The following is a 24195-nucleotide window of genomic DNA, read 5'->3' on the forward strand; positions in this document are numbered from 1 at the left end:
GCTGTCTTCCTCAGCAAAAAAAAAAAAAAAAAAAAAAAAGAGGAGGATTGGCGGATGTTAGCACAGGGCTGATCTCCTCACAAAAAAGAAAAAAAAAAAAATGTGGAACCATGTAGTATTAAAAAATCCCTTAAAGGTAACTTAAAATATGCAATACATAAAAACAGAATAAGGCAAACTTAAAGGCTTAAGTTTGGGGATTTATAATTTTAACAAAAAACTATATTTAACAACCCCAAACACTTAAAATGGACAAAAAAAGAAATGGAGAAATATCTTATTTTTAACTTTATTTTTATTGTTGACACTATTACAGATAGATAGAACGACCACAACCATATTAACAAACCAAAAACCTGTGCACAGAAACAAGATGAAGAAAATACATCAAGATGTTAACCAGAGTCTTTGGATGATGGAAATATGGGTGAGTTTCTCTTCTATGCTTCTGCAACTTCAAAGTTTCTATAACGAACACATACTGTGTTTATAATGGAAATATATGTAATAAAGGTGGATTACCAAAACACTATGGATGAAGACCATTCGAGGAAACCGAGACTAAATATTGAACCATAATCCCACAACGACCACACAACTATTTCTTAATTGTTTTCCATATTTCTTCCCATCTTTGACTCTACGCATACTTATTAACACCCTAATAACACAGACTGGTGCACAGATTGAGATGTTAACAGCAGTTGTTGTTGGGTGTTGGGAATATGGGTGAATTTCTTTTCTTCTACTTTACTGAATTTCCTGAAGTTTGCTATGAGTATGTATTATACTTGTAATGGAAAAATACATACATACATAAGATTTAATACCAAAACACCAAAGATCATTCAGGGAATTTGAGACAAAATATTTAACCATAATCCCACAATAACAACACTATTTTAATTAGTTCCATATTTTTTTCATTTTAGACTTTATGCATACGTATTTAACACTGTTATAATCACAAGCTTGTGCACTTAAACAAGATGGAGGAAACAGATCAAGATGTTAACAGCAGTTGTTGGGTGTTGGGAATATGGGTAACCTTTTTTTCTTTTCTAATTTACTGTATTTTCCAATTTTTCTTCTGGGTACATATTATGCTTATCATGGAAACAAACACAATAAACTTTGTTACCAGAACACTATTATAAGGAACATTTGAAAACATTAAGATGAAAGTGTTTAACCATAATTCCACAAAGGTAACATAACAGCTACTCTGAATACACATTTTGACACGGTTATAATCATAAACCTGTGCACAGAAACAAGAATAAACAATATATTGAACAGTATTATCTGTCTTTGGATGGTGGGAATATGGATTTTTTTCTTCCACTTTTCTGTATTTTCCAAGTTGTCTGCTGATGAGTTCGAATTATGTTCACAATGGAAATGTGATTATAAACTTTTTAATAACACTACCATAAAGAACATTCAAGGAATTTAAGAAAATAATGCTCAACTATAAGCCTACAACAACAACACAACAGCTTTTGACTATAAGCATACATTTTTAAACAATTATAATTGTAGTATAAATATAATTCTGTGTCCTGCTTTTTCCACCTAATATTCCGTAAATATATTTTCACGTTGCTACATAACTCTTCATGATTATCATTTTTAAACAGCTGCGTGAGTCCACGATACGTTCACTTATCTTTCTCCTATTGTTTGGCATTTCAGTTGTTCCTGATTTTTCACTAACCTAAGGTTGGAATGGACAACCTGACACTTGGCAAGCTACTTTCTGAAAAGGTTCTACCAACCTACTACCAACAGTGACGAACCCAAGTTCGCCCCGATGACGTCAACACTGGCTCCCGTCTCAAGAGCCCTGCTCTGATGTGGGGCCTCACTGCTCCCGTTTTCCCAGATGTCCATTCCAACCTTGGTCTTTCTGTGCAGCTGGCCCTCACCTACACCATGCCATCAAAAAGGCCCCTTCTTCTAAACTGCCCAAGACATCCTGCTCAATCGATTCCTTCTCACCAGCCTAACTTTCCAATCCCTCTTCTGATGTTGCCTTCCGTCTGCTTCCTCACCCTCCTAGGGCTGGTGACACGTTAGGACTCCCTTCTTTGGCTTACTCATTCTGCCTCTCTCTCAGCCCTCCAACCTCCCTCAACTTGGGCATTCCCTGCAGCCCTGACACACACTCCCCGAGCCCTAACCGTGCGGATCTAGGAGACTGAGATTTAGACACATTCTCTAGCAGGGATTTTAATTTTGCTTGTTCAAATTATCTGCTCTTATCTTCATTCAATCTACAGATCCATTTTTAAAAAAATTTTTTTATTAAAAAATTTTTTTTTCCAGCCAACTCAAAGCCAAAAAATTTCTTAATAGTCATTATGTGATGGGAGGGGAAGCAAAAGGAGCACAGGTGGGGCACAGAACAGGACACCGGAAACCTCAAGCTAGGAGGTCACTTGGTGGTCAAGTGGAAACCCGAAGAGACCAGACAGACACAACACTAATGGATAGCTCAGAAGCACGCAGGAGAGCTGAGCAGGGCAGGAACAGACGGTAACAAAACAAATTAAGGCTGCTGGGGAACCTGAGTCCATGTTAAGCTTGGGTTGACTGTAAAGAAAGCTTGTTTATTTTTAAAAAATTTTTTAAATGCAAGTTAGACATAGGGTTGACGGTCAGAGAGGTGAAGACGAGAATTCAGCTGAGCAACAGAAAGCTCTAAGAAAACTAGCTCCTGGGCACCCAGGGTGCAAACTGACTTGTGGCAGTACACACTATTGAAGCCACGTTCTACTTATCACTTAAGGCAGGAAGCACACAAAGCAAGTGATGAAAGTCGTCAGCCTACAGCTGTATTTACAACCCGAGAGCCTCTCCCCATGGTTCTCAACCTTCATGAGGCACTACTGTGATCTAGCGATGGTTGCAGCTCACTCTTTAAAGGCAAAGACATAAAATTTACAGAGAAAAGCTTCGGCTTTTGTGCATTCACTATCGAACACAGCAAGTTGGTTAAAAAAACAACAAAACTTCTAATATTTTTGCATGAGAATCACTGCAAGGTACAATGTGGCAACTGATAATTTGGGTCACAGAAGGCCAATCCACATGTTGTAAAGGCTTATACAGCATTAGGTTCCAAAGCGTTGGTGTAGACGAAAGGGCTGAAAAGGAAGCTCAAAGTACTTCTCTTTTCAAACAACAAAGAGTAATCGACATTTTATCTTTCATGCCTACACCTGTACAGGAATATTTAAGAGGAAGGAACACCACACAATTACTCAAAAAGATACGGATGGAGTTCAAATAATGCACAATAAATCTTTCTCAGGATCTAAGATGCTTACAAATATACTCTAATTTGTTGCTCTCTTCCTCCTCCAAAAAAAAAAAAAAAAACCAAAGAGTACCAGGGTAAGGTACTTCTGCACAGTAAACTGTAATTAAATCCAAATATACGTGATTACTGTACTGCTATGATTTGCTGTTTTATATACATCTCAGGAAACATTATATATAGGTTACAGGAGTGTCCTTTACAGCTGATTGGGGCAATTTCTGTAGTCTCGAAAACCCCGAGGGTTTTCCCTCAGTGTGATTACTGGGATGGAAGGTAAGATATGTGCTATGGCTTTCCCACATGCATACTCAATGTCTGATGGGGGAGAGCTAAGACCAAAGGAATCACCACCTTCAGTTTCCTTCCAGTTTGAGTTGTCTAATGTTAAAAGTCAGGTGTATACACGTCAAGGTAAGTTTCCTTTCGACATTATTATGGGTTGGTTCGAATTCTCTGTGGTTTAGTAAAGTCAAGTTCTAAGTGAAGGTTCTCCAACCTTTACACTTGTGTTCTCAGCCGGTATGGGTATTCTGGTGTCTAGCGAGGGACAGGCGATCATTGAAGAGCTGCCCACAGACGTCACATTTGAAGTACTTGTCATCAGCCCTGTCGTTGTCACTAGTGCTGGTGCTGGCATGTTCAGTATAGCGTGAGCTTTCCCCGTAGACACTTCCAGGCTCAAATATTATCACCCTGGCATGGGTTTTCAGGTGCTCGCCGTAGGCTGAACTGGAAGTGAAGATTTCTCCACATTCCCTGCAGTCATAGTATGGCTCTTCAACCTGAATCTCCTGATCTTCACCTTCTTCTTCTGGGTCTTCGATCCCTGCACCATCTGGCTCATCGGCGTCTCCCTCTGGCTCTTCAGCTCTTTCTTCTGGGTCTTCGATCCCTGCACCATCCGGTTCATCGGCATCCCCGTTGGGCTGTTCGGCCTCTCCGTTGGGCTGTTCAGCCTCCCCATTTGGCTCTGCGGCCTCCCCATCTGGCCCTTCAGCCTCTCCATTGGGCTCGGCGGCCTCCACATTGGGCTCAGCGGCCTCCACTTCCGGCTCGGCGGCCTCCACCTCTGGCTCAGCTGCTTCTACATTTGACCCCTGGATCCGCAGAACTTCTCTTGGAACGAGGACGTTGGCTTCAACTTCCTGGGCTGCAGCTTCTTCTTCTTCAAGATGAAGCTTCTGATGTTTAGTGAGGACTGTGTTATGAATAAAAGACTTCCCACAATCCTTGCATTCATAGAACGGTGAATCTCTTTTGGGGGGCTCAGTAAGAAATGAGGTGTGAACAAAGGTGGCCCCATAATCATAGGGCTCATCTTTCTCATGAATTCTCATGTGATCCCTAAGGTCTGACTGACTGAGGAAGGATTCTCCACATGTTTTACATTCATAGTGCTTCTCTTCGGTTTGACTTCTCTGAAACTCAGTGAGGGCTAAGCCTGGACTGACAGCATCTTCACTTCTCTGACCCTGCTCTGGTAAATTCTCTCCAGTATGAATTCTCATATGTTCATTAAGGACAGAGCCATGAATGAAGTCTCGTCCACACACGTGGCACTGAAGGGACGTTCCTGTAGGAGGATTCTTCGATGGGGCACGAGGCCTCCGTGGGTTAATGACCAAGGGTTGCATAAATGGCTCATCATACCTCCTATATCCATAAAATTGATCTTGCTCATGGATTTTCTGATGCTCGAAAAGGAATGAACTATGAACAAAAGATTCCCCACATGCCGGGCATTCAAAGAGCTGCTCTCCAATGTAATCTTTCTGATATTCGCTGATAGAATGGGTGTGAATTACAGAATGCGTGTACTCACGACTGTCGATGAGATACTCTCTGCCATGAACTTTCTGATGGTCCTTAAGGTCTGCCCGATCCGCGAAGCCCAGCCCACAGTCCTTACATCCATAGATTGTGTCTTCAGGCTCATCTTGCTCGTCCTGCTCATCCTGCTCATCTGGCTCATCCTGCTGAGGCTCTCCCTGCTGAGGCCCAGCAAGGCCTACACCCTGAATGACAGAGCCTCCAAACAGCTTCCCCCCATGGAACTCCTCTCGGGCATAGATTTTCTGATGTGCACCGAGGTCTTCAGGGGTAGCAAAGCATTCCCCACACTCCTTACATTTGTTGTGCACTTGCTGTTCTGCATAACTCGTCTGCGCTGGCTGTTCAATGTAACTCACCTGTGCTGGCTGTTCAGCGTAACTCATCTGGGCTGGCTGTTCAGCATAAGTGATCTGCACCGGCTGTTCAGCATAACTCGTCTGCACCGGGTGTTCGGCGTAACTCATTTGCACTTGCTGTTCAGCGTAACTCGTCTGAGGGTCAGTAGAGACTAAGCTACGAATAACAGATCGTTCATAGTTTTTACTTCCAGAGGGCTTCTTTCTATCATGAATCTTCTGATGCTCAGTGAGGTCAGAGTTACGAGCAAAGGACTCTCCACACACTAGACATTCATAGAATTTCTGTCTAGGGCGAAAAGTTTGAGGTTCACCAAAATGTAGGGAGTGAATTACAGAGGTCTCATAGTTCGTACACTCAATGTTTTTCTTCTTAGCACGAGCCTTCTGATGTTCGCGGACATTTGAGTTGGGAACAGATGATTCGCCATCCTTCTTAAATTCATTGGATTCCTCTCCAGTAAGACTCTTCTGAGGTTCGGTATGGGATATACTGTGTATGACAGAGTCTTTGTAGGTGTTTTTCTTACTCCCTTCATAAGGGTTCTCTCTGGCAGGAGCTTTTTGTTGCTTATCGTGAGAGTCTGAGACATAAATGGAGGATTCTCCCTTCTCATTACATTCAACAACTTCATTTCCACTGTGACTTTTGGGAGGTCTGAAAGCAGCTAAGCTATGGATAACAGATGTCTCATATTTCTTTCCTTCAGAGGTATTCTCTCCAGCTTGGACTTTCTGATGTTTGGTAACATTTGAGCTCTGAATAGCAGACTCTGTAATCACTTTCAGTTTATTGGGCTCCACAGCACTGTGACTTTTCTGAGCTTCAGCAGAGGCTAAGCTATGGATAACAGACCTCGCATATGGTTTCCTCTCATAGACATTTTCTGTAGTGGGAAATTTCTGGTTGTCATCAGGGTTAGAGCTAACAGTGAATGCCTTCTCGTCCTCCTCGTTTTCAGGTGGTCTTGTTATAGTATGACTCTTCTGAGATTCAGTGAAGGACACACTATGAATGACAGACTTCTCATACCCCCTGCCTTCATAGAGGTTCTTTCGAGAATGAATTTTCTGATGCTCACTGAGGTCTGAGCTTTGCCTAAAGGCATCCCCACCATCTTTAAAATCATAGAGCTTCTCTTTTGAGTAAGTTTTCTGACGCCTTTTCAGGGACTGACCAGGAATGAATGTTTCCTCACACACTTTACCCTTATTTTCAAATAGGTTTCCTCTAGTATGGATCTTCTGATGTTCTTTCAGGGATGAGCTGTGATGGAAGGTCTCCCCACACACCTTACATTCATACATTTTCTCTTTACCATACATTTTCTGACGCTCACTAAGGGTTGGGCTGGGTTTAAAGGCCTCCCCACGATCATTATCTTTGTCGTCTCTACCATGGATTTTCTGGTGGTCAATCAGGGCAGAACTATGAAGGAAGGTTTCCTTACACACCTTACATTCATAGAATTTATCTTTTCCATATATTTTCTGAAGCTCACTAAAGGTCGGGCTAGGCATGAAGGGTTCCTCATACTCCTCATCCTTACATTCTGCGAAATACTCTCTAGCGTGAATTTTCCGATGTTCGGCAAGAGCAGCACTCTTATTGAAGGTTTCCCCACACTCCTTACATTCAAAGCGTTTCCCTCCAGCCTGACTTTTCTGAACTTCACTGACGGCCACACTATGAATAAAGGATTCACCATATTCATAAAGATTCTCTCTAGTATGCATGATCTGATGTTCGACAAATTCTGAAATCACACTGAAAGGCCTCCCACACTCATCACACACATAGGGCATTGCCCCAAAATCAAGTGGCTGTGATTCAGTGAAGGAGGGCGAGCTAAGGCTGCTCATGCTCATGGCTTTTCTCATATCACTACATTCAAAGGGTCTCTTCCTTGCATAGCCCTTCTGATCATGAATTGAGCCCTTCCCATCTGTGTCAAAATGATAGCGCCTTTTTCTTTCAAGAACTCTCTTTCTGGAAACTAGGTGTGAGTTAAAATTAAAGCCTCCGCCAAAAGCATTCCCTTCATAGCCCCTCTCCTGAATCACTGACTCCCTCTTGTTGAATGAAACTTCTTTCCAATCACTGTCTGGCCTTCTGGGGAATCTCTGCGATCGATCATTAGATGCCCTCGCCCTTCCTGATTTGGAGTTGCGCGACACGTCCCTGATGAACTTTTCCATTATCACCCCATGGGAAGATTCATCTTCACAAATTCCCCGCCGACTTGACTTTCTGGTTTCAGGCATAGTTTTCAGACCTGAAAAGAAAACCCCAAATGTAAACACTCCCTAGTCCCTGTACCTGTGCAAAATAATAGTGGACTTCTGTGATGGTGGTGTGAATGTAAAATGTAAATAAAAGGTTTGTCAATATGTATACATAGCTCCCAATCTACTGATTGACGTGGCCACTACATACGATTTGCCCAGTGCTTACCTCGACTGGTGCTTGGGTAGGCACTTCTCTTTGACCTTGATGAATGCCCTTGTGTCATGTGGGAGTGGCCATCATCTTCAGCAAGCTGAACCCCTGTTCACAAGAACAATACCACAGCTCAGCTCACACTCCAGTTGAGGACCAGGACTCATCACCATAAATTGATGTCTATCTTTCTCTCAGCCACTAACTATGAAGAAACCCACATCTAATTCTTTGGATGTCTTCTATTTGCAGTCTTATTTCGTCACTATTCATTCCTTAGTCCATTCTAATCTGAATTTTAATTAATTCTCCTGACTGCACTTAGAAATTTATATGAAGACCCCCATGTGTCCCTAAATTCAGTACATCCTATTTGGTCTTCACCTTCTCATAACCACCTCTTAAATCTTGACGTCCTCTTTTTCACTGGCCTTCATGGTTCTCCTCCTACGTCTTGACTGCTTTCTCCACCTGTTCTCTAAACACCAAAGCTCCTCAAGGCTCCACTGCCTTATACAACACTCTTGTACAGCTCTCTCTGCCCAGTGCCAGACCTACATAGCCAACTTCCTACTATGACTTGAGCTAGATGTCTTCTAGGAAAGACATCTCAGGATCCCAGCCTAAATGCGTACATAAAAACCTCTGCTGTCAACACTCTTGAAAAAGTATCAAGTATTGCGGCAAGCGCTGTCTCCCTGTTCTCCCTCATACCATACAGTATATTCTTTACCCAATGCCAGTGATTTCTTAAAAACCCAGATCTCATCATTTACTCCTCTGCTTAAATCTTTCAAAGGCTTCTTATTACCCTTAAAGCCCAAACATATTAACATGGACTCTAATATCCTTGAAAAGAATAAGGTGATAAAATATTCTAATGACTGGATTTGGAGTGACTGAGAAGCAGCTGCTTACCCAGCGAGAGCAGCTTCCTGTAGTTCTCCATGTTGTCCTGAATTGGGTTCTGAGGCTTCCTGTCCTCGGTAAGGTCCACAACGTCCTGGTAGGACACTGCATCCTAAAACAGCAAGCACAGACCTCTCAATGCAGTCTGTTCCCACTGGCATCCAAAGAGAGAAGAACGCTGGCGACAAGGGAGCTACACATACAAAGGTATGTAGAAAGTGCTCACAGCGTTTGGGGTTCGGAGTGATCCAAGTCAAGTTTTACTAGGGACCTACTTTGTACCTACCTTGGCGCTATACTCTGAGGAAGATCCAAAAGACGTATGACACACATTCCTTGCCCTCATGCAGCTTATAATTTGGTTGGAGAGAAAAGACTCATGAAACAATTAGAGAACAATAAACAATAAAGCGGGGTACAGATAATCAGTGCTAGGCAGGTTTAGTTGAAGGACGGTTCAGGATGAGCTGGACTAGTAAGCAGGTTTTGTGGAGGGCCTTGCAGGGGGGCCTGTAGTGGTGGGTAAGCCTTTGACAGGGAGAGAGGGGGACGGTGCGAAAACTTCAACAGGCTAAATATCAACTACACATGGCTTAGCTGGGAACAGAAAGGAAATGCGTTTCACAGACATCTGGTCAGGAAGTGGGACTGAAGCCTCCCTCCCCGGTCCCGCTGTGCCCTGTGCACACCTCCACTGTACAGCACAGCTACGTCATGGGCTCTTTTAGGTGGGTGGAAGTTCCAAATAACCCAGGTGTAACTTTAAGCACTGAGTGTCTTCATTTTTATAGCTGCCTTTTCTGTTTTACTGGATACTTCCCTAAAAATAATTTAAAACTCCCTGCATTATGCAGGAGAGGCTTCTATGCAGCATCTTACAGGACCTCTTCTTATTGCTGCACAATAACATTCCTGGTTTCAGGGAGTCGTGGTCCCAGGGACTACAGCACCAAGACCTGGAGACAGACATGAGGAGGGAGATGGCACTGTGGGAAGCCCACAGGCTTTGGAGCCAGAGAAAACTCTAGACAACAGCACCATTTGTGAGCCATGCAACCTCGGGAACAGAAACCTTTGTGACCCTCAAGTTCTTCATCTGTAAAATGGAGAGAACGGCATCAGCCTGCCTTGCAATATTGTGGGTGAGGATTTTCTGCAATGTGATGCGCGTTGTGTAAATATGAAGAAAAATTACGTAAAGAAAATGTAAATTATTATTATTACTAAACTATCAAAGATATTTTGGTATTAAATTTACTTAAGTTCCATTGCTGGGAAATGGCATGGACATTATAGCCATGTGGAAATGCAGCAAAAAAAGACAGTGCTTGCACAATGAGGCGTATCTCCTGATGAGCGAGATAAACAGGCACAGGAATCGGGATTTAAGAGGAAAGCCTCATTTATGCACCTGCCGATGTCCAGCGATTAAAAAGCAAAAACAATAACCAAAACTAAGCAGAGCTTCAAAATTGAAACTCTTTCTGGGTCAGGGCTGAGAATTTCTAGGACAACAAACAAGGCATAAAAGCTCAGCTGTCCCGATACTGCAAAATCGGTACACCTACTGCCCCATAAAGCTAAACCGCACCCTTTTCCTCGGGCGCCTCTCTCCTTGAAAGCAGGAGCTCCGCTGTGCTCAGGGGTGCGCCGGTGCTTCCTGAGGCCGCAGCTCTGGTGGACCATAATGAATGGAAGATGGCGGGAAGCACAGCCGTCGTGTGGGCTGAGACGGGGAGGAAACCAGAGCTCCTACCTTGGGGGCTGGCAGAGCGCAAAAGAGGTCAAGAACTCGGGGGGCTGAGGGAGTCAGAAGGGTCACCATCCCTGGTGTTGAGAGACCCGCAAGGACAATGGGAAAAGGGAAGGAGCGTTTTTCATATCTTTCTATTTGCCTAATCTGAGTAAAATAAATGTACATTAAATTTTGAACTATGTTGTTCCTATGGAAAAAAAATGATGCTTTAAGATTCAGTTAATCTACGCAAGTGGGTAGCTCTAAAGCAGTTGTTGACTTGATATTTGTCATCAACAATGGTATCTAAATTTGCACCAGCTGCAACCAAGTTCCACTTGAATGGACGGCAGGTCGGAGAACAGAGCTGGCACAATTTCATTTTCACAACATGACCTATACACATGAACAATTATGCTAAAAGAAGATGAGAACTTTCTGTTTTGTACCCCCTAAAATGTAAGTTATACCTTCTGCTGCTGCTATTTCTACCATACTGAGTTAGTAGGAATCAGTGACTTCCAGGCTTTTGGACACACAGACATGGGGACTCTTAACAGTGCCAAGGAAGGGCATTTAAAAAGCAAAACTAGATGAAATCCAACTACTAATCTCCTATTGTCTTCATTTCATAAAAGAGTATTTTAATACCTCAAAAGTAAGGACACTAGCATTTCTCATTTCCCCGCAGGTCAGTAAAAACTCAGTCACCAACTCACAGAGCAGTGTTCAGAAAGCACTGATATCGCTGACCGCCTTCACGGGTGGCAAATGCATGTCAAAGAGGATTCTTTTCCAAAATCAAGTTTAAGAAGTTTCTACGATTTGTATTTTTATCTGGATTCCCAAAATTTTGGCCAATTTGGTTTCACCAAATAAGAAATCAAAATTAGTGACAAACTAAGTGTGTCACAAACTTAGGGTATTCCCCTGGGACAACAAGGACATAACCCCCATTCGGGCTAGAGGACCTGGGTCACTTTCGGCCCCGCCCAACTTATTCCACATCCTCTCCCCCGCCAGTTATTGCTGCTGCAGAAGCTCTGCTTTCAACATCTGGACACCACCCATCTCTCCTTCTCATACACACCTGCGAGTCCTTGCTTCCCTCCAAGACAGAGGACAAATGACAGAGTTCTCAGTCCCTCCATCATCTGACCCCACCTTATAAATCCCACTGCAAGAACCATTATTAACACATCTCAGTGCGTGGGGAACAGACTCAAGCTCTCTGTTCAGCTGCAGGACACTGTGCCCAGGCCCAGCCAGGCCCAGCCAGGCTTCCAACCTCCTGCCCTTTGTGTTGTGGCTAGTCTGGCCTGGCTTCGGCTCCTGCTCCAGAGCCTTTACCTGGGCTCTCCCAAATGCCTAGGATCCCCTCATCCCAACCTTTACCTGGCCAGTGCTCCTGCCTTTCAGGTGTCAGGTGTTAGACTACCTGCAAGACATTTCCCTGCAAATCCCAATAAAGACCTCTGTGACAATTTCTTGTTAACTCTTTCCTTAAGAGTGCTCTGAACAATCAGCAGTCATATACAATACCTATATACAGACGGATTTCTGCGATTGTTGAATGCCCTTCTCTGTTACAAGGTTGAAACCTTCCAGGACAGGTGCTTTATTATAAAAGGAGCTGCCAGCTCAGCACACTGGGCTCCTCCTTCCTTCCGAAGCCCTGTCCATGCTGTGGCCCTCCTCCACACTGCCATGTCACAACTGACCCTCCTCCTTAAGGGTCAGCTCAAATCCCACACCCTTTCTCCCTTCACCAATTTCCCTAGCACACATTGCCTCTTAAAATGATGGCTGTTAACTGTTGGCATTTAGGGTGTATCTATCATGTGCCGGGCATCGTGTTAAGCATTTCATATATACATTTAAATCCCACTCACTCCTCACAGCAGCCCTGGTGAGGCAATAACCCCACCCTTTTTAGAGATGAGGAAACTGAGGTTCAGCTTAGTTAAGTAAATGGTCCGAGGCCGCACAGCTAGCAGGTGGCAGAGCTGGGCTTCAGACCCAGCTCCTGTCAGCTCCAGAGCCCTTGCTCTCTCTTGCCAGTCTGCTCCGTGGATTTGCAACTTTCTCAGCTCTCTACTGAGGGCCAGAAAGAGCTCCAGAATCTTTCTGCTTCCCTGGGCCAGTAGCGAACGTGACCACCTACCAAGTGACACAAATGCTGAGCGAGAAAGAGTTCCTCTGACAGTGTGGATGAATCAAACAGTAGGCAGCAGTCACTCTGGCCACTTGTCACCTCTGGGGACAGGCCCGGGGACTCTTCTCCCAACCCAGCTGGGATTCTAGGGGGCAGATGAACACAGCCTCTCAGGAAAGAAAGGCATCTCTGCCCTGAAATGAAGATGGCCCTTCCAGAAAGAGAAGAAACCGAAGCATACCTGGGATCTGGACTCATAGTCCATCACCGAGTCCCTGCGTCTGTGCTCTCTCTCCATAACAAAAGTTGTTTTCTCCATCACAGGAAGGGAAAGATCCCGCTGAGGATGTCCTGGGAGGAGAAAAGGCATCATGAAGGAACAAGGCCCAGTGCGACGTCGCACACGCATCAGGGAGCAGGTCAGAGTGGACAACTTACTGCTTCTGGGGTTCCTGGTGTACGGCCAGCGTTCTCGGGACTCCAGGTCTCTGCTTCTGGCCCTCCGCCCCCGGCCCCGCTCCAGGGCGTCTCGCTCCCAGTCTCGGTTCCGGTCCCAGTTCCGATCTCGGCCACGGTCCCAATCGTGGTCCCAGTCCCGGTCCCGGTCACCTGAGAAATCCAGACATTCGAGGTGTTACCAAAGTGCTCTGACCCACGTGTTCTCCCTCCACGTGCACACACACTCCTTTGGAGAGGAGCATTATCCTTGCTCCTCCTTTGAGGAAATAAACGGATCCCAAACCATGGTCTCCAGACTCCCAAGTGTGAGCTGGACTCCCCCCACCACCCTAGACCTGGAACATCGTTTCCACAGGCTTTGCCTAAGTGAGGCTTGCTTCAAACCAAGTTCCAAAGCTTTCGTTTAGAAGCCCCTTCAGACACTTCTGCTGGTTTCCCAGTTTCTACATGGTCACGTCCACATTCAGGAAAATGGACTTCAGACCCTCTACTGTCTGGCCTGCCCCAGCCAATCTTCGTGGGCACATTACCTTACTCCAAAGAAACAGAACACACGCCCTCCCCAAAGGCAATGCCCTAAGAAAGTTCACTGAAGAACCTTTAACTAATAAAATAGCTTTAGAGGCAAAGGGGTGATGAACTTTGCCTCTCCTGGAAGGCTGTGGGTACAGCCTAAAACAGCCTGTGACAAATTTCAAACAGCTTTAAATACTTTCTCTCATCGTTTAAAAAAAAATCGTATTTCACTGCAATGCCCTGGTCTGCTTTGATGTAAAGATGTCTCACTACATCATCAACTAACTAACTTCCCCGCTCAGATCTCTGAGTAGCAGCAGCCGCCCCGGGGAAGGGATGCTGTCTTCACTGAGGTCTCCATGCCCACCTTCACCTCTATGCACACGGCAAACTCTTAGGGGAAACGCGCCCCGAGGGTGGCATGGCTGGCGGTTACTCACTGCAGTAGGAGTAGACAGAGCGTGGGGGCGGGGACTCTGCTGCCCTTCGGCTCATGCTGTCTTCACTGTGGACGTCACTGTTGCTGTCGTCTGAGAGGACACCAGATGGCAACTTAATGCTTTATCATCTCTGGCCTGTGTTCTCATGACACAGCGGTGTCCATCCCCGCCCCCCACCCACAAACCCTCCCCTGAGAGAAGCTGGCGGGACCGGATCCTTTCACTCCTCAGCTTCCCACCATTCCTGGGCGAGGAACGTGGCTGCGACCACTCCTACCTCACCTCCGAACAGCACCAAGTCCAACTCTCTGGGGCACCACACCCTTAGGTTTCACAGAAAGAAGTCTGGGCCAGGGGCGCAAGACACTTGGAGGTTCTCTTCCTATCGGAACCCTTTTACTGAAGTGTCGTCTTTCCCTCTCACACCTCAGGGTGGCAGTTCTTAACCAGGGGTGATTTTTCTCCCCAGGGGACACTTGGTAATGCCACATATTTGGCTGCCACAGCTGGGAAGGGGGGTGCAACTGGCATCTTGCAGGCAGAGAGAGGCCAGGGGTCCCAACGAACGTCCTAAGACAAGATAGCCCCCCCCACAAAGAGAATAATCCAGCCTAGCACATTAGCAGTGCTGAGGCTGAGAACCCTACGGAGCGCACAGCCTCCCCGACGACATCCATCTTCCTCTTACAAAGTCTCACCTTCTGGTTCATACATCTCCGTGTAATTTTCCAGCAGCGTAACTAGCTTCTCGCAGTTCTCTGGCTTTTTTGCTCGCACCCAAGGCTTGATCTTTTCTGGAAGGATGGTCAGGTACTGCTCAAGGACCAAGAGCTCGACAATCTCCTCCTTGGTGCGAGTCTCCGGCTGCAACCAATCGAGGCAGAGGTTTCGGAGTTTGATCAGGGTCTTCCGAGGCCCAACAAATTCCACGTAGAAGAAATTCCGAAACCTCTGATGAAAGAATTCAGAGTCAGTTGTGCCTTCTCCTATGATGGCATCCGGCTCCTTAGTCAAGTCACTGTCTAGCTCATACAGATGGGGGGCCCAAGACTTCTTGGGTTTGGTGGCAGACAAGTACTTTGGAGGCAGCATTTCTCTAAGTAAAATTTTCACTGGAGGAACCAAACATGAGTCAACAGGAGAGACGCAGCAGCCTGTGACAGTCAGTACTCAGGGACCTGTAGATCGTAAGGAGATATACACATGTCCCAAAAGTTGAGGACCAGGCAGCAGTGTGGGGCTGCCCTGCAAGGGGCATCAACAATGCTTTGTGAACAGGCCAAGGGGGGAAGAGATGCGTAAATCCCCCCGAACACAGACACATACACAAGACACAAAGTTGGCCTCGGCACAGGAGTTACAAGCATGACCTCTGGGCACCACACTGACCTGCTTGAAGCGTTAGCTCTGCTACTAACTGGTTCTGCGACCCCGGGCAACTTATTCGATGTCAAACTTACTCAATGTCCTGGAGTCTGTCCCCTTATCTGCAAAAGGAGAACAATGGACCCTCGTCCCTTTTAGAACTGTGAAGCTTAAATAAGCTAATGTACCTAAAAGTCCTAACTACCCAATGCCCAGCAGGTAGGAAGTACTCACGGTGCTCGGATGTCACTGTTTTCCTTAGCAAAAATGGAATGGGGGAATGGGGGCCAATCCTGGCATTTCTGCACACTTCTTCCCTTAACACAATTGTTACAACATTACACAACACATACAAGATAGAAAACCACATAAAAACGCTAAAGGTGCTCAGCTCTGGGTAATGTGATCGCAAGTGCTCTTTTCTCCTCACCAGTTAATTTCTCTGCACCTGCACTGCTGTATAAAATGTGGCTATTTAAATAAAAATTCAATACAATCACAAATTCAGCTCCTCAGTCATACTAGCCGCATTTCCAGTGCCAGTGGCCCCCTACTGGACAGAAGCGCATCTCCGCTGTGGTGGGAAGTTCCACTGGCCAGAGATGCTGTGCAGTGTCTGAGTTTGTGGGATGCTCAGGACCCTCTCTCAGTAGTGCATGACCTTCCAAAGAGCATCAGACCCAAAACCCAGCCTCGGGCTCATGCTGACACCACTTCCTCAGGCATCATTCCTGAGACTCACTTCATCTAGGAGGTGTTCCAAGCACTTACCACATTTATTTCTGAATACCTGCGGTAACTTGCCAAACCCCTCACAGTAAACTCTAGTAGAGAGATCAGAGACGAACTTTTCCATCCTCTAGTGCCTGACACCAACTCAGGTCTCAATACTGACACAGCATGTTGAAAATAACATACACAAACCCAAGGTAAAACTGGTTTTAGACACAGGCAGGGGATATGAACAGACATTTTTCCAAAGAAGATATATACATGGCCAACAGGCACATGAAAAGATGTTCAACATCCCTACTTATTAGGGAAATGCAAATCAAAATTACAATGAGATATCGCCTCACACCCGTCAGAATGGCTACAATTAACAAGACAAGAAATAAGTGTTGGAGAGGATGTAGAGAAAAGGGAACCCTCATACACTGTTGGTGGGAATGCAAACTGTGCAGCCACTATGGAAAACAGTATGGAGATTTCTCAAAAAATTAAAAATAGAAATACCATGTGATCCTGCTATCCCACTACTGGGTATTTATCCTACGAACCTGAAATCAGCAATTCAAAAAGATATATGTACCCCTACGTTCCCTGCAGCATTACTCACTATAGCCAAGAGGTGGAAGCAACCCAAGTGCCTATCAACAGATGAATGGGTAAAGAAGATGTGGTATATATATACAATGAAACACTACTCAGCCATAAAAAAGACAAAAGCATGCCATTTGCAACAACATGGATGGACCTTGAGGATATTATGTTAAGCAAAATAAGTCAGACAGAGAAAGACAAATACTGTATGATTTCACTTATATGTGGAAGATAAACAAAATAACACATAGATAAGGAGAACAGATTGCTGGTGACCAGAGGGGAAGGGGCAGGGAGGGCGAAAGGGGTAAAGGGGCACATATGTATGGTGATGGATGGAAACCAGACTACCAGTGGTGAACATGATGCAGTCTCTATATAAAAACTGATATATAATAATGTACACCTGAAATTTACACAATGTTATAAGCCAACGTGACCTCAGTAAAACAACTAAAAAGAAAAAGACAGAGAAAACTCCGGTCCCTGAGATGACGCTAGCCCAACCTCTCAGAGGCAACAAGATACTCTCAGGTATGTAAATCACCTGTTTGGGAATAGGATCCTTTCTGTAACTTCAGAACAGGCAGCTATCCACAGGAACAGAGTCAAAATGCCAAGGACCTGCAGACATTTTAAAAAAAGAAATACATGGACAAATAAACATGGAAGAAATGTAAAAACAGTATCAGAGAATTAATTCTCCAAATGGCAGTGGACTCATAGCTTTAGGAGTGAGACCTTATATATCACCTTCAAGAAAAGGCCAACTCCCATATCATATAAACCAACCAGAGATGAGAAATAGAAAGCTTTCAAATTTTCTTTATGAAACCAGAATAATTAAAAACCCCAAGACAAAGATACAGAACTAAAAAACTGCAGCCCAAAACCACTCATGAAAGCAGACACCAAAGTCTCAACACTATTACTATTATTCTACAGAGATCTAGCAAATCACAAGACAAGAAAAACAAATCTGAGGCAAAAAGAAAGACAGATATAAAACTATCACTCTCTTATGTAAGACTGTCCACTCAGATATTGCAAATCAACGGAAACAGACCTTATAACTTAATAAAGAAACCACTTATCACAGACTCCCTAAATATGTATCAACAATAACAAATTTTAAAAATGGAGGAGCTCCATTATTAAAAAAAAAAGCTTTAGTGAAATAAAATAGCACCTATATGAATAAAATTACAAATTATATTGCAATATAAAAGGCGATAACTAGAGACACACAGAATAATCATGCAAGATGTATGGATCTGGCATATTAAAGCCTGAAATCCTCCCCCAAATTAATCTACATTATCTAATGGAATTTCAAAGAATATTAATGTTGGGGAACTTGACAATGGTTCTAAAGGTGACCTGGAAGAATTCCATTTGGATCAATATTTTGAAAATTCATAATCAAAAGGCCAAAGCATACACAAAATTTAAGAAATATTTTAATAGAACCTCAGAATCTATAGTATCATGCCTAAAGGCAGAAAGGTAACATAAAAATAACAAATGATGGTCTTGTCTCTACCATCAAAGCCAAAGAAAGAAAACAACAAAACACTTGCAATTTACGACAAAAAGTTTGATTCATTTAAGAACCATACATGAGTTTATCATACAGAGCTGAGTATTCAATAGTCCATGAAAGTGCCACTTAAAAATAGTAAGGAATATATGGATTATCGCAATCAGTAGTAATAGGAAAACTAGTCACTCACTCACTTGGGGGAAAAGGTCACAGCATATATAAAAATGCTATAATTAAAATCAAAATACAATAAAAATATTACATTTTATAATGCTGGAGCAGGGAAAAGTTGTTCTCATCCAACAATAAAATCAGGAGATGTTAAGGGCAACTTTGACTTTACATATATATATATTTTTTTCTCTATTATGTTAATTTTTCTTCCCAATAGGCACATTATTTGAAGCATAAAGCACCAATAGGTGTAAAACTATATCAACTGCAGGCTTAAAAAGTTTGATAGGGAATCAACAATTTTTCTAAGAAAATATGAATAGGCAAACCTGACTCGGGAAGCAGTGGAAAATCCAGGGAAGAAATTTACACAGACAAAATGATTTAAGGAGCAACTTCCCATAAAATTTTGATGAGCGAAGTATTTTATAAGAAACCCTCCCAAGGCACCAGTAAGAGATGGAAGATCTCCTACTCTTTAAGTAATATGACCATTTAAACACCCATAATTAGCCTGTTCACAAGGTAGATACCAATTTCTATGCCAAAAATTCACTCATTCTTTTTCTCAAAAAACGTAGGAGTAAACAAATATGATCTTCATTAAAGGAGCCCAAGATTTTCCAGCCAGGCCAACAAAACAGCCCTTGGTCAGTAAGAACACTGAAAGATGAAAGATTTTTAACAGGAAAATCTTAAAAAAAAAAAATTAGACTCTAACTACTCTTTCCCACAATGGGAGAGGAAATTCATTTGAGGGTAAAAAAGGGCCTTGGGAAAAGAATCAGCATCAAGATGGACAATATGTGTGTCTGTGTGAAGAAGAAATCAGCCCACTCCTCTACTGCTTGTGGCAATGGAAATTTTATGGAAAGCAATTTGGCTACTTATCAAAATGAAAAATGTACATATCCTATTCTATCAATTCCACTTTTATGAATTTATCCCAGAGATATGCAACGACATATATGCAAGAATATATTCATTGAAGTACTGTTGAATAATGGACAAAATATGGTATATTCATATAATGATTATGAAACCTTTTACAATAATGAGCCAACTGTAAATAAATGAATATGACACGATCTCTTAAGGTAGTTAAGTGCAAAATGGGACACGACAACGTGTACAGTATCCTAAGTGACTATAAAAACAGATGTGTTTCCTTAAACAGACGATTTCTGGAAGGATATATAAGATCGCCTCTGGGGAAGGGAACTGGGGGCCAGGGAAAGAAGAGCAACTTACTTTTTCATTGTATATTCTCCTTTTGTTTTTTGTTTTTATTTTTTTTACCATGAGCATGTATGACCTAGTCAAAAAAATAAATCCAAAGTTAAAACAAAACAATCAACAAAAGCACTAGTAGAGGCCTTTAGAGAATGTGCTGCCCACTGAGTGGGTGCAGGCAGCACTACTAACATCTTAAAACGGAGGGGTTCTCCTCCCCTCCCCTGCACATCCCACCCCAGCTTGAGTCCAAGGTCACACTCTAAACTGGCCACTTGCAGACAAGACAGATAATTTCAAAAACCCCAAAGAATCAACTTTGAAACTTCTCAGACCCAAAAAAGGCTTATGGAAATTGCAGCTACAAGCTGAATATAATCCACAGATCTCCAGCAACTATTAGTACATAAATGCTACGCCATCCCATATCCTAGCAATTCCACTTCTGAAACCTGACAGACCTATCCGCCCACATGCAGACAGACACAGTTCACAAATGTGTTTACAGAAGCACCGTTTACAACAGCAAAGAACAGGGACAGGCAGGAAAACGCTCCAGCATAATTCCAGTGCCAGAGAGCACTGAAGCACCACTACGCAGCAGACAGCAAAGTCAAGATGGTACGAAGTTTCTACACTATAAAAACCAAAATAAAAACAAACAAGAAAGGAAAAAACATTTTGCAACAGAGAAGATAGCTATATTTGAAATTTAAAACGCTCTTAGAAAGCAGTAAGAAAAAGACAAATGGCCCAACATGGAAATAAAGAACATTAATACAGTTCATAGAATTAGTGATAAGAGCCAATATTTACATCAGAAATCAAAAAAACGCAAAATATTTCAATGAACACTTTCTTGGCCTATCAAATGGGCAAATATTTCAAAACCAAAAATCGATGTTGCTGAGAAGCTGGCTGGTACAGGTGGTACAGGTGTGAACCATATTTCAAGATGTCATTTTGGCACGCGTTTCAAAAACAGTTAAAATGCTCACTGAACCAGCAAGTCTCCATTTAAGGACAAAGATAATCAAGTAGATAAAACGGCAGTAAGAAACAAAAAAAAGCTAAAAAGTCAGCTGCTCACTATAATTAAGTCCTTGTACAAACATCTCGTTGCCAGTTTGTAAAGGTAAAACCTTTAGCACTAAAAAGCTGCTGCAGAAAGTGATGGCAAGTGACACCTTTTTACATGGGGAGCCATGGGAAGAGATGAGCACATGTCAGGAAGTGCATGTTCTGTTAACGCGTTGTTATATGGCACAGAACCTGTCAGAGCGACCAAGAGTGAACCTCAGAGAAAGGAAACACTGGTCAATGCTCTCCTCCAAGGCTACCCGACACAAGGTGGGCCCTATGAGAGGAGGTTAGGTGCCCTCCACGCCAAGTGACCCAACTCTTTGACCCCTGACTCACCCTGGCCCCCATTTGCAGCCCAAAAGGCAACTCAGAGGGGCCGGACACTGAGTGAGTACCTGCCAGGGCCCCATACTCACCTTACCCTTGGGCAGACCCAGATCCCAGGTGAATTCTTCCCGTGACCGTGCCTCTGGCCAATCAAAAGCATTAACTGCTCTACCCACTTGACCCTCACTTCCCCAGTCCAGCTTCTGCCTCCTTGGCAACAACAGCCATGCCTACCATTGAAGAAAACACAAGATATGTGTTCGGAGGTGGCTGCGAGGAGGGAAGCAGCAAAAAGAGGAGTCGTCTAAAGATTTACCTGATACAATCAAATGAAATGCCAAGGCTGAGGGGGAAGTCTGTCCAAGGATGTCCCAGAAAGTCCACCAATAACAATTTAATAATCAGATACATGCTTGAAGATGTATGAACCCAACAGAAAATGAGAGTGCTATACTCAGACCCTACCACAAAGTCCCTGAGGAAAAAGACTCTGTCGCCTCTTTTATCATTGTATTTTTATCTTCACAGACAGGACCGGCACATAGAAGGTGTTCAATAAACACTGTTTTGCACTTAGATGCAAAAGCATTTAAAAAAATCCAATCCAGAAAAGTTTTAATAGCCCATGACCATAAAAGGCTGTTTTAGGAATACAGGGATGATATCCCACTAGGGTAGACTGTTACAGATAATGGATTAAAAGGAGAAGAGGATCCCATGAGCATCGTTACATGCTAAAAAAAAGTATTTGCAAACTTCAACAGCATTTCTTTATACATTCTTAGCAAAGTGTAAGACTAGGAGACCATCTAAATACAATGAAGATTTATCTCAAATAAATGCAAGCAAGCATATTAAACACTGAAGGCGGGCCAGCCCCGTGGCTTAGCGGTTAAGTGCGCGCGCTCCGCTGCTGGCGGCCCGGGTTCGGATCCCGGGCGCGCACCGACGCACTGCTTCTCCGGCCATGCTGAGGCCGCGTCCCACATACAGCAACTAGAAGGATGTGCAGCTATGACATACAACTATCTACTGGGACTTTGGGGGAAAAAATAAATAAATAAATAAAAAACCAGAATTCAACTGAGTAAATTAAAACAAAACAAAGCAAAACAAAACACTGAAGGTGTTCCAACTAAAGGTGGAGACAATGGAGGGAGACCCTCAACACTATTCTGGAAGTCCTAGCTAACGTAACTGAGGGAAAAGAAATGAAAGGCACAGATGTGGAAAAAGCAGTATTTCGAACTGAAAAATCTTGTCAGTAAATACAGCAAGAAAAAAATCCAATTGATAGCAAAATAAATAAATAAATTCAACAAAGTATCTGCAACTCTAAACAAAATTTTTAAAATGCACAGAAGAACATAAAACAAGTCCTAAATAAATAAAAACATATGTTTTTGGACGGAAGCATGGAAATTGTTGCCAGTCCTCCCTTAAACATAAATTAAAATCCAATAAAAAGGTGGGAGCTTTGAGTTCCTCTGGAAGAATAAATGTATAGGAATATCAAGACAATTCTGAATAAGAAGGTATGCAAGTGGTGGGGGCAGGGCGCTGTCTGTAAAATGACCTAAACATATGAACACACCAAGTATCCTTTCGAACACAATGATATAAGTGCGAGGACAGATACACTAATGGAACAGAATACAGTCCAGAAACTGACTTGTGTGAAAGTCTATACATATGGGGGAATTTAGCTTATAATAAAGGAAGGCTTTCAAATCAAGAAAAGCATTAACTATTTAAATACAAACTAGGAACTTTCTTAGGACTAAATGATAAAGAGTGATTTTAACAAAAGTGACAAGAAGGGACAGCCAACATTTCAATTTCTAACCAGTTATTCAGGTACGCATTTCCAAGAAATGCTGGAGTAGGAGCTTTGACACTAGGAAAGACCAATAAAACCCAGTGCAGGCATCTGGCCTCCCCCCAAGAAATTCTGTATTTCAACCACACATTGCTGGAAAGCTAAGGCCAATGACAAACATACTTAGTTCTCACTAAAATAAATCACTGTACTCAAAAAATAGCATTCCTCCAAAAATTTCATCAAACAAGAAGGAATGAAAACAGATAAAATCTTTAATAGAATGTTATGTAACATTAAGTCACACTTTCAAGAAATTTTATAGCTTTATTTTCTGATTACAAACATAAAAGTACAATATTCAATCATTACAGAATACTTAATGTCGAAACTGCAAGCCACATCCAGTTGGTCAAATGTGTTGGCATACTAAATCTTTTTAAATCTATATATATATAGTAACATCACCTTTTTACCAAAATGATACCACACCAGGAGTTTTGTGTTGTATACGTGCAGTTTTAAACCTAGTAATTTATGATGGATATCTTTCCATACTAGTACATACAGATTTACATCCTTCTTTCTAAAGGTCACATAGTATTCCATTCTACGGATACACCAGTTTATTTAAACTTGATGGAAATGACTAATGGAAAAAAAATATTTAAAGCATTAAATTAAAATACTAGAGTATAAAATTATACAGCACACGTGGCATTCTTACTGCAAACATACCCACTTCTATGTCCATAGAAAACAATGAGACTATCCACACAATGGAATGGAAGATAAGGCAATTTCTAGAAAGCAAAGCTATAGCTGGAGATGTAATTATATGGCAATTCTTCTCGATATTATTAAATAGCTGCAAAGCAGTATGTATACACACATAGAAACACACCCATAGAAACGGAGACTGAAAATGTGATGGACACATCACACCCTACCCCCAACCACTGTCTAACACCCTACACACTTCACTCTTGTAGCATGAGTTTGAAATGTTAATGAATTGGACTTGATCTCATTTATGTTAAAAAAAAAAAAAAAACTGCATAGGTACTTAAACGTAAAGAAGTATGTACAAACTAAACTATAAGAAAACTTCCACATAAACTTGTATAAAGACTATTCATAAAATGAGAAAAATCTATATT

General features: G+C 42.7%; 1 protein-coding gene across 15 annotated transcripts in view; it reads right to left on the bottom strand.

The window, feature by feature from the left end:
• Positions 1 to 883: 883 nt before the first annotated feature.
• PEG3 (paternally expressed 3) overlaps positions 884 to 24195 on the bottom strand; it is a 48068-nt gene continuing 24756 nt past the window's right edge. For 8 of the 15 annotated variants that reach the window (XM_058530355.1, XM_058530360.1, XM_058530358.1 and 5 more), the window contains 10 exons: positions 21306 to 21446; positions 19825 to 19888; positions 17404 to 17480; positions 14867 to 15346; positions 14169 to 14258; positions 13192 to 13362; positions 12995 to 13104; positions 8873 to 8975; positions 7970 to 8062; positions 884 to 7790 (listed from right to left, as the gene is read on the bottom strand). In XM_058530355.1, coding sequence (XP_058386338.1) covers positions 3838 to 7790; positions 7970 to 8062; positions 8873 to 8975; positions 12995 to 13104; positions 13192 to 13362; positions 14169 to 14258; positions 14867 to 15260 — 4914 coding nt within the window. In that variant the 5' untranslated portion in view covers positions 15261 to 15346; positions 17404 to 17480; positions 19825 to 19888; positions 21306 to 21446 and the 3' untranslated portion in view covers positions 884 to 3837. Of the gene's footprint in view, positions 7791 to 7969; positions 8063 to 8872; positions 8976 to 9149; positions 9214 to 12994; positions 13105 to 13191; positions 13363 to 14168; positions 14259 to 14866; positions 15347 to 15557; positions 15656 to 17403; positions 17481 to 19824; positions 19889 to 21305; positions 21447 to 24195 lie in introns of those variants that run through there. The other 7 variants (XM_058530361.1, XM_058530354.1, XM_058530362.1 and 4 more) reach the window with 5 other exon arrangements.

This window comes from Diceros bicornis, chromosome 34 (genome assembly GCF_020826845.1).
Source record: "Diceros bicornis minor isolate mBicDic1 chromosome 34, mDicBic1.mat.cur, whole genome shotgun sequence".
In the NCBI taxonomy this organism is placed as follows: domain Eukaryota; kingdom Metazoa; phylum Chordata; class Mammalia; order Perissodactyla; family Rhinocerotidae; genus Diceros; species Diceros bicornis.